The 11814-nt window shown below is 38.7% G+C and overlaps 1 protein-coding gene across 1 annotated transcript; it reads left to right on the forward strand.

Moving 5' to 3' along the window:
- The first annotated feature begins 9291 nt into the window (after positions 1-9291).
- On the forward strand, positions 9292-10099 carry LOC104648514 (uncharacterized). Its single transcript, XM_010325840.1, has 2 exons — positions 9292-9778; positions 9888-10099. The coding sequence occupies exons 1-2, from the start codon at positions 9292-9294 to the stop codon at positions 10097-10099; spliced, it is 699 nt and encodes a 232-aa protein (XP_010324142.1).
- The last annotated feature ends 1715 nt before the right edge of the window (positions 10100-11814 follow it).

The following is an 11814-nucleotide window of genomic DNA, read 5'->3' on the forward strand; positions in this document are numbered from 1 at the left end:
CACAAAAATATGAGTGTACTAGCTCCGATAGCTCAGGCTTTCTTGAAGGAGGAAGACTGTGAAAAAAAAAACCCTTTTCTCTTTCTCTGCTACGCAATGAACACATCTTTTCACCTTTGTTTGTTTCATACTAGCAAGCAAATTCTTCTTAGCCAACCAGGTGATCTCCTCTCGCTCATATGACTAAGCCTCTTGTGCCACAATTCTGATAAAGTCTCGCTCTCCACCAAATTTATAGTCCCCAAGAATCGATTCTTGTGTCACGTATAAATTTGAATGTTTTCTTCCTCGAGCTAAAATCAGTGAGCCTTTGGTGAGCTTCTATTAGCCATTGCACAAGTCATTATGATAGATATCAAATTTAAGGGAATGTCTGGAGGATGCTTGACATTCTGAAGGACAAACGTTGAACCGGTAGTGATTTTCAAACAAACAGTGTCAACACCAAACACCTTAACCTCACCAGCATTACCCATCTTTAACACCTCAGAGTTAACAGAAGTATAAGATGAAAAGAAGTCTTTTCTTGGTGTGACATGTGATGTAGCTCCAGAATCTACTATCCAACTTGTATCTTGAGATACAAAATTGATGACGTCTTTATCAAAAGCGAAGAGAAGGTCATCTTGGACAATAGCAACAATATTATTTTCATTGTTTTCTTCCTTCTTCCCTTCTTTCAGATCTTGCTTCAATTGTTTACAAAATCTTTTAATATGTCCTTTATTTCCACAATGATAACATATAATATTTGGATTCTTGAATTTTGACTTGCTTCTGCTTTTACCTCTACTTCTCGGATCTTTTGTCTTATGTCTCCCTCGATCTTCTGTATATAGAACATCTGAATGTGAAGATGTGTCTTGAGATTTTCTTCTAACCTCTTCATACAACACACAACTCTTTGCACATTTCATAGTCATCTTTTCACCAGTGACAAAAATTTTTAAAGAAACACGAAGAGTTTCCCAAGTATCCGGTAGTGTAATAAGAAGCCACAGTCCTTGTACTTCATCATCAAAATTAACACTCATTCCTGATAGCTAATCAAGAATACCCTGAAAATCATTTATATGATCAAGAATAGGACTGCCCTCCTTATATTCAAAGGTAATCAATTGCTTTAACAAGATTTACTTGTTATTGCCAGTTTTTGAAGCGTAAAGCGTCTCCAACTTTTCCCACAATGCTCTAGCATGTGTCTCATTCACAATATGATTGCGAACATTATCTTCTACACATTGTCTTATATATCCATATACTTGTTGGTGCTCAAATTCCAAATTTTCATCGGTCACATTCTCGGGTTTATGAGCATAAAAAATTGGAAAATGCATCTTCTTCACGAACAATAGATCTTTCATCTTGCTTTTCCATATGTTGTAGTTTCTTCAGACTATACATACCATCTTGATCATATACCCCTCCATATAGATAACCTTATCTCTGATATGAGTTGTTGTGACGAAAAGATGAAACCAAAACTCTAACAATAAAGAACACCAAGTTTAACGTCGAAAAACCCTGCAAACCAAAGGTAACCACCACGGGATCTACAAGATCTGAATGGGTTCACTATACTAATAAAAGGTTAAAAATATTATTCTAATGGCTACACAACCAGTGCCAAAAGAGATACACCACCCCAACCCATCTTTTGTTCGGGACCTAAAACAGGATCTTTTTTACCTTCGAATCTGATCTCCACCATTCAAATTAACCACCAAGATGTCAGAAATGCTCAGTCCAAATTTCAGCCCGATCCAATGGTTTGTTAATCAGGAAACACCATCTGAACATTGCTGGTCGGAGAAAAAGACTGTAACAAAAGAACCCTTTTCTTTTTCTCTTTTCTCTTGTTGAAAGCTTTGTCAAAAACCTCTCTTATGTTCTAATGTCTTTCAAAGACAATACCAATGAGCAATTAATTATAATCTCAAGACCATCCTCTATTTATAGAGTTGTGCTTTTCCTTACAAAGTCAAAACCAACTACAAATAGGATTAAAATTCCAATCCTTTTCCTGTAGGGGGAGGCGCAAAACAACACAAGTAGGATACAACACCTACAAGGATCGACTTCAAGACAATCAACCAATTATACTTCACCCAATTTACCAAAATAAATTCACCACTAAATTAACCAAGCTCAAATCAGCAACATATCAAAAAAAAATCACAAGCAAATGTGAATAATAAATATGCAAGTGACACGTAAGATTTATACGTGGAAAACCCCTTCGGTGTAAAGGATAAAAACCACGGGACTTGTAGGAGTCCACCCTTCTTCTTCTCTTATTATGCAAATTGAGGGTAAAGACACCCAAATCAGTCTACAAGGATGTCACAGCCCACCAACAACAACATACATAAGAGCCAACACAAAAGAGAAGAGAAATTGGGAAATATCACCCAAAAAACGCAGGTTACACCAGCTGCAATAACAGACGATCAAGAGCTCCGATTGACGATCTGAACCATCAAGATGTAGTGCCATATGATGTGAACCAGTGAAAATTTCAGAACGATCCAGTGGTCGGATCTCCGGAAAACTGAAATTTTGTCAAGGCTGTCCAGAAAATCTGCACTCAAACCCTCTCTCAAAAATCTGCTTCTCTCTCTCTATAACACCCCTCTCAATTTCTTCTTTTCTTCACGTCAAAAACCCTCCAGAAGAAAACAGCAGCTCCCAAAGACTTCTAGAAGAAGTCAACAAAGCCCAAAACATATGGGCCACACATCAATAAGTGATTGGGCTTTCACTTTAAAAAAATATAACAAATGGGCTGGACCCTTAACAATCTCCCCCTCCAGCCCAGTTCGGGGAGACCAAACATAAAAGGTCATCAAGAAGACATACCTACAAGCTTGGAACAAAATTCAAGCTTGCTTCCAGGGACCACCTTTGTCAACATATCAGCACCATTCTTGTTGGTGTGAATCTTCTTCAACTTCATTAGTCGCTCTTCAATGACAACACGCAACCAATGATATCTCACATCAATATGCTTTGTGCGAGCATGGTACATGCTGTTTTTGCTCAAGTCCATAGCACTTTGACTATCACAAAATACAAGATACTCACTTTGCTTCAAACCTAACTCTTGAAGGAAACGCTTTAACCAAAGCATTTCTTTGCTTGCTTCCACTGCTGCTATATATTCTGCCTCGGTTGTAGACAACGCTACACACTTCTGTAGCTTGGATTTCCATGAAATGGCTCCCCCTGCAAATTTGAACAAGTAACCCGAGGTAGACTTCCGGTTATCAAGATCTCCAGCCATGTCAGCATCCGTAAATCCCTCGAGAATAGGCTCACCACCTCCAAAACACAAACTCAGATTTGATGTGCCTCGCAAATATCTTAAGATCCACTTTACAGCTTCCCAATGAACCTTGCTCGGATTTGCCAAGTATCTGCTAACCAATCCAACAGCATGTGCTATATCCGGTCTTGTACACACCATGGCATACATCAATGAACCAACAACAGAGGAGTAAGGAATATGAGACATACTTTCCTTTTCTTTCTCGGTTGTAGGACAACAACGCTTGCTCAACTTGAAATGGGCTGCAAGTGGTGTATTAACTGGCTTGGCATTCTTCATATTGAACCTTTCAAGCACCCGTTCAATATACTTTTCTTGTGAAAACCAAATCTTACCAGCTTTTCTATCACGAGCAATTTCCATACCAAAAATTTGCTTCGCAGGACCCAAATCTTTCATATCAAAGGACTTTGACAAATCCTCTTTCAACCTGCAAATCATCTCAACATCTTGTCCCACAATCAACATATCATCAACATACAAGCAAAGGATAATGAAGTTACCTTCAGAGAATTTTCTAAAATACACACAAGGATCTGCAGTAGTTCGCTTGTACTCATTACTACTCATGAAGGAATCAAACTTGTGATACCATTGCCTTGGTGCTTGCTTGAGTCCATAAAGACTCTTTTTCAACTTGCAAACAAAATTCACTTTTCCCTTAACTTCAAATCCTTCCAGCTGCTCCATGTATATCTCCTCATGCAAATCACCATGTAAGAAAGCAGTTTTAACATCAAGTTGTTCAAGTTCAAGATTCAAATAGGCAGCTAGTCCCAAAATCATACGAATGGAAGTCATCTTCACCACCGGTGCAAAAATCTCATCGAAGTCGATGCCCTTTTTCTGATGGCATCCCTTCACCACTAATCTTGCCTTCCGCTTCACTAGCTTGTTGCCATCTTTCTTGTTCTTAAACAACCACCTGTTTTTCAAGACTTTCTTCTCTTTTGGAGGCTTCACCAAGTCATTGGTTTCATTCTTCTTCAAATAATCCATCTCCTCTTGCATAGACTTGAGCCAATGGTCTTTGTCTGAATGTGACAAGACCTCTTGAAGGCTTTCAGGCTCCCCCTCATCATTGATTAGGATGTATTCTGAACTTGGATAAAGTCTTGAAGGTTGACGAACTCTGGTCGATTTTCTAAGTGTTGGATCTTCTACCTGTGGGCTGGATTTCTCCCCCTGATTAGAAGACTCTCCATGTTGAACATCTACAGATTCATCATCAGGTTGTGGTACAACAACATCAGGTTGTACCTCTTCAATATGGTCATGTTCATGAGCAATTTCATGACCATCCTCTGGAGCATCACCTGTTAATTGATCATCTGAAGCAGAAACATGAGGCATGGGCATATCAATAACATCATGAGAGAAATTAGAATAATAAGTCTTATCAGCACCCAAGAGATGAAAACCCATCTCGTGCTCATAAAAGACAACATCTCTACTTCTCACAACTTTTTGCTTTGCTGGATCATAAAGTCTGTAACCAAACTCTTCATCACCATATCTAACAAACACACAAGGAGAAGTCTTGAAATCAAGCTTCAATCTATGTTCCTTCGGCTCATGCATAAAAGCCTTGCATCCAAACACCCTCAAGTGAGAATAAGAGGGGTCTTTCCCAAACCAAACTCTCTCGGGAATCTCAAACTCCAAAGGAACTGATGGTGCTCTATTTATCAAATACACAGCAGTTCCAACTGTTTCACCCCAAAATGACTTAGAAAGATAGGACATTCTAAGCATGCATCTCACTTTCTCAATAATGGTTCTGTTTATCCTCTCGGCAATGCCATTGTGTTGTGGGGTACCCGGTTCTGTTCTCTCATGTCGAATGCCATATTTTGAGCAATATGCTTTAAACTCATTTGAAGTGTATTCACCTCCATTATCAGTTCGAAGACGCTTCAGTTTGCAATCTGTCTCCCTTTCAACCATTGCATGAAACTTCTGGAAGATACCGAACACCTCACTTTTGTGCTTCATCATATAAACCCAAGTTCTCTGAGTAGCATCATCAATAAAAGTAACAAAGTATTTGTTACCACCAAGTGATTCCACCTCTATGGGACCACACACATCAGAGTAAACCAACTCTAACTTCACTTTCTTTCTTGTAGATGTCCTCGGAAAAGAAACTCTGTGTTGCTTTCCTGCTAAACAATGATCACAAGGGTCAAGTGAAATAGTAACATCAGCAGGAATAAGAGATTTACCAGCTAACAGCTTTATACCCTTCTCACTGACATGCCCCAATCTTCGGTGCCATAAGTTAGGAGAATTTTTCTCCTCAATAGCATTCAACTCACCACTACACACTTTCAAATGTGTCTTATATAAGGTACAACAAAGCTTACCACGAGCAACAGTCAAGGAACCCTTAGACAATTTCCATTTACCGCAAAAGTGTGCTTGTAACCCTCTTTATCAAGTACATTAGCAGACAATAAATTGAGGCGTAGATCTGGAATGTGGCGAACATCTCTCAACGTCAAATAGCACCCAACATTGGTTTGGACTCGAATATCTCCAATGCCAACAATACTTGCTGAGCTCTGGTTCCCCATCTTCACACTACCAAAATCTCCAGCTCGGTAGTCAATAAAGTACTCCTTATTAGGAACACAATGATAGAAAGCTCCTGTATCAATAAGACATTCAGTGTCAGAACTATCAACATGACAACACTCTCCAATAGCACATATCAAAAAAACATGATCATCAGAACTAGATGTTGTAGCAGCTGTATTCTTGTCATCACCCTCTTTATGATGGTCATTTTTCTTATTTCACTGGTCTCTTTTCAACTTGTAGCAAAACTTTTGAATGTGGCCTGGCTTGCTACAATAGTGGCATATCGTAGGTTCTCTCCCATCCTTGGACTTTGACCTATACTTTGACTTACCACGCCCTTTGGGACCTCTACTCTTGCTTCTTCCTCTATTCTCTACCACAAGTGCCTGCGAAATATCAACACCCATCTCCTTTCTTCTAAGCTCTTCATTGAACATGCTCTCTTTGATGACATCCAATGAAATCGTACCATCTGGAGCTGAGTTGCTGATGGACACAACCAAAGTTTCCCAACTGTCTGGCAAAGAACTCAAGAGGAATAAAGCCTGCAACTCATCATCAAGGACAATTTTCATAACAGTCAACTTGTTAATAATATCTTGAAAGTCGCTAAGATGCTCAGAAACAGACTTCCCTGGCTTCAACTTGAAATTAACAAGCCTCTTAATCAACGAGGCCTTGTTATGAGCGGACTTCCTCTCATAAAGACCCTCCAATTTTCTCCATAGTTCAAGCGGCTCAGTCTCCTGGGATACACGATTGAATATGCTAATATCAATCCACTGTCTGATTGTCCCCAAGGTCTTTCTCTTCAGCTTTTCCCATTCTTTATCTGTCATCTTCTCTGGCTTAGTGGGCTGGACATCTTTCTTTATTTTATCCACATCAATTGGGTCAAACAAATCCTTGCAATATAGCAAATCTTCCATCATCAGACGCCAAATGGAATAATTGGTTGATGTCAGTTTAACCATAGAGTTATTTCCATGCTCCATGTCTATGGTTTAACACTCCGCTCTGATACCAGATGTAGGGGGAGGCGCAAAACAACACAAGTAGGATACAACACCTACAAGGATCGACTTCAAGACAATCAACCAATTATACTTCACCCAATTTACCAGAAGAAATTCACCACTAAATTAACCAAGCTCAAATCAGCAACATATCAAAAAAAATCAAAAGCAAATATGAATAATAAATATGCAAGTGACACACGAGATTTATACGTGGAAAACCCCTTCGGTGTGAAGGATAAAAACCACGGGACTTGTAGGAGTCCACCCTTCTTCTTCTCTTATTATGCAAATTGAGAGTAGAGACACCCAAATCAGTCTACAAGGATGTCACAGCCCACCAACAATAACATACATAAGAGCCAACACAAAAGAGAAGAGAAATTGGGAAATATCACCCAAAAAACGCAGGTTACACCAGCTGCAATAACAGACGATCAAGAGCTTCGATTGACGATCTGAACCATCAAGATGTAGTGCTATATGTTGTGAACCAGTGAAAATTTCAGAACGATCCAATGGTCGGATCTCCGGAAAACTGAAATTTTGTCAAGGTTGTCCAGAAAATTTGCACTCAAACCCTCTCTCAAAAATCTGCTTCTCTCTCTCTATCACAACCCTCTCAATTTCTTCTTTTCTTCACGTCAAAACCCCTCAGAAGAAAACAACAGCTCCCAAAGACTTCTAGAAGAAGTCAACAAAGCCCAAAACATATGGGCCACACATCAATAAGTGATTGGGCTTTCACTTAAAAAAATATAACAAATGGGCTGGACCCTTAACATCTCCTAATCGAATTGGAAACCAAATGAAGATATTCTCCAGCAGCTTCTATTCTTCCTTCCGCATGGTGAAAGTTGTGCCTTTAATTTATGATGTTGTACTCTTAGAAGCTCTTGTACATGTTTACACTAGATCCCTGTGAGTTGTAAAATTACTTTACAAGTTTTAACGCTAGTATATACGAAAAAGGTTATTTATAAAGGTCTTTTTCGCAATAGTTATCTTTATTTTCTTAAAATTTCCACATGTTCAAACTATTGGATATTAGGGTTCTCCTACTTAGATGTTAGAGTGGGTGTCCGCACGGCCCGATGAATTGAGTTGTGACATGAAAATATAAGTTAGTTATTACTATAAGTAATTATTCGGCACTTTTGTCATTCAAAATTGGGATAAGTCACATGTAACTTCTAGTCTATGACTGACATTTTAGAGACACATTTTAACTATACAAAGGTCTTATCATCCTCTCTGCCCCTCCCCCGAACTTTTTTTTTTGTAATTTTGTACACCTTTTGGCTTATGTAGCACACTTCATGACTCCACGTGGCTGAGGCGCGTGGAGATGTTCAAATGTCAAGCCAAATAGGTGCACAAAATCACCAAAGAAAATTTTGTTCATGGGGTTATAGGACCTTAGTTTACTTAAGGTGTCTCCAGGATTTCATTCATAGTTTAGAAGGGTAGTTGTGTCTTATCCCTTCAAAATTTGGCATCTTCTTCTTGTTTTCTTCGTTTGAGCGAATTATATATCAATAACCAACGTGATATTGAGAGGATTTCATATCTAAAATTTGAAATTGTTTATAGGTGATTTTATGTTGACAGTGTAAACTTCATAGTTGTTTTTTCTCTCTAAGAATGTGATTCTCTCTCAACGAAAGTTGAAATGGATAGGAAATCGAAGGCTAGGGCATGAGGACGAACGAATCTGGGTACCGCAACAACAAATCGATGATAAAAGGAATTCCACAGTCAACGGATGCTAGGAGAACGAAAAAAAATGAATGTTCTACAAGGAATTGATCCATTACAAATGGTGAGGAAAGGGCTAACTCCGCAAGTAACACCAAAACAAAATTCAAATAGTGTTGGAAGTAGTGCAACTACATCAGGGAAGAGTACATGGGCAGACATGGCGGAACAGGAAGAGTCAGCAAAAAAGAGATCTGAAGTAAGGATAAGGGAAGGAGTGACATGGAGTAGGACAGTAGGGAGAATGACGGGGGAAGAAGAGATAGATCAAACTTGGGAAGTGAACACTAGTCTAACAGTTTGTTTGGGTCATTGTTACCCATTGTTTCATTATTACGTAACAACGAAATTTAACAATACAATACATTTTAAGTAACAATCAAAACAAACATTGTAAGTATAGTAATGATACAATACAATACAATGGATAACAATGATATGTAACTATTAAGATAACGAATGATGATATAAAAGAAGTGGAATATTGGGAAACAACATGTTATGTTCTAGGATTGAATCCACCGCCGAATGTTATGGAAGGATATTTTAGGAGAATATGGAAAAAATTGGGAGTATACAAAGTAGCCCAGGTTAATAGGGGTGTTTATGGCGAGATTTAACACAAATGAGAGTAGAGGAATTGCAGTGGAAGAAGGAGTCCAAATGTTTGATAAAAAGACTGTGATAGTAAAACCATGGAAACCGGACATTGATGTAACGAACGAAATGGTAGAAAATGTGCCAATATGGGTGAGATTGGTAGGGTTAGACATTAACTATTGGGGGAAGAGTGCATTGACAAAAATAGCAGGGATGGTAGGGAACCCATTGAAAGCAGATATGGCAACAATACAGAAGGATAGATTGACGTATGCAAGAGTATTGATAGAAATGCCATTGACTAAGGAATATCCCAAAGATATTATGTTTGAAAATGAAATGGGAAAAATAGTTCATCAGAAGGTTGAGTATGAATGGAAACCAATATTATGCATGAAATGTAAAAATTTCGGACATGATATTAGTGAATGTCGAAGACAATTAAAGGAGAATGAGCAGAAACACAAAGAAGAAATAGAGAGGAATGGGGATGGTAAGGAAAGGAATGGAGAGAGTAGATACGGAAGTGGAAGTAGGGAGAGATACAAGATCAGCAAGGATGCCAAGAACTATAGAGATACAATGATGGAAAACAAATACAGGGTTGACTGAGACGACTAATAGCTTCAATATATTGGGAATGGAAGGGCAAGAAAGCAAGGAGGCAGGTAAAGGGATAAATGAGACGGTTAATAGCGACAGCGTATTGGGAAAGGAAAGGCAAGGAAGCATGGATGCAGGGAAAGGGAGGAATGTGATAGCGTGCAAACAAGGGATGGGGAAGGATGGGGGAAACCTCATCCTGAATGGATAAGATAGGATTCTGGAACTCCAGGGGATTAAACGGAGTCGATAAACAAAAAGAGATGCAGATTATTTTGTATAACTCCAAAATTAGCATGTTTGGTTTCCTGGAGACAAGGATTAAGAGAGTCAAAGCAAAAAGGGCGGCTCTTAATCTATGTAGAGGGTGGTCATTTACAACAGATTTAGGAGCAGACAATGGAGGAAGAATATGGATCTTGTGGAAGCCATAGGTATATCATGTTGATGTGAAGATGGTAACAGGGCAAATAATTCCTAGCAAGGTGGAGCATAGAGGTACAGGAAGGGTGTTTGATATGACAATGGTGTATGGGTTTAATGATCAGGCGATGAGAAGGACACTATGGAGTGATATTAAGGGAATTAAAGGAAGTATCAAAGGGGCTTGGGCAATAATGGGAGATTTCAATTGCATGTTGAATACAAATGAAAGGATTCGTACACCGGTAAAATTGGCGGAACTCAGAGATTTCAGGAACTGTGTCGTGGAGTGTGAGTTTCAGGATCTCAAATCATCAGGATCATTTTTCACATGGAACAATAAGCAAAGAGGGGATGACAGGGTATGGAGTAAAATTGATAGTCTTAGTAAATAATGAGTGGATCAATCAATTACCAGCTGAATGAAGGAATATATGATCATTGTCCTGCAATTATAAGCTGGGAGGAGGGAAAATACATAGGAAAAAGCAGTTTAGATATTTTAATATGTGAAGAATGGCACCAAATTACAAAGAAAAGATCAAGGAAAGTCGGAAAGCAAAAATAGGGGAAAGGAACATGTTCCAATTAGTAGGGAAACTACATAGATTGAAGAAGGTGTTACTATGTCTCAGAGAAATTTGGAGACATTGAGAGGAAAACGGATGAGGGGAAAGAGGAACTACGGGAATGTCAGATGGAACTGAGAAGAAACCCAAAAAATAATAACCTGATTGATAAGGAACTAGAGATAACAAAAAAGTATGGTCAATTGAAGGAGGCTAGAGATCAATTCTTGAAACAAAAGGCAAAGATCCAGTGGACACAAGAAGGCGATCAGAATATGAGGTTTTATCACAGTTATATAAAGGCAAGAAGGAATACAAATAGAGGGTTTGCAATAAAAGATAAATATGGTGTAAGACAAGAAGGAACAGAAGCAATTAGTAAAGTGTTTTTAGAGTACTACAAAGAATTACTGGGGCAGTCAAATAAGGAAAGGAAGCATGTGCAGGGAAATACTCCTGAATAGGCCAATGGTGAACGAGGAGAAACGAATGCAACTAGAAGCAGTGTTTACAGAAAAGGACGTGAAGGAAGCTATATGGAGCATAGACGGGAATAAATCTCCAGGGCCAGATGGATATGGAAGCCAATTCTTCAAGGACAATTGGGAGATAGTAGGCAAAGATGTGGTGAATGGAGTGCTAGAGTTTTTTAGAACAAAGAAGATGCCTACAGGGATAAATAATACCACAAACACATTGATACCAAAAGGAAGTCAGGCAGATACAGTAGGGGATTAGAAACCAATTTCATGTTGCAATACCATTTATAAAACCATCTCAAAAATGTTATGTAATAGGATGAGGAAGGTGTTACCAGATAAAATTTCGAGCAATCAGAGTGCATTTGTAGCTGGCAGGTCAATAGTGCAAAACATTCAAATATGTCAAGACATGGTGAGACTCTATACCACAAGAAGTTGTCTAATAAAAATTG

Source organism: Solanum lycopersicum, chromosome 7, assembly GCF_036512215.1.
Source record: "Solanum lycopersicum chromosome 7, SLM_r2.1".
NCBI classification, from domain to species: Eukaryota; Viridiplantae; Streptophyta; class Magnoliopsida; order Solanales; family Solanaceae; genus Solanum; species Solanum lycopersicum.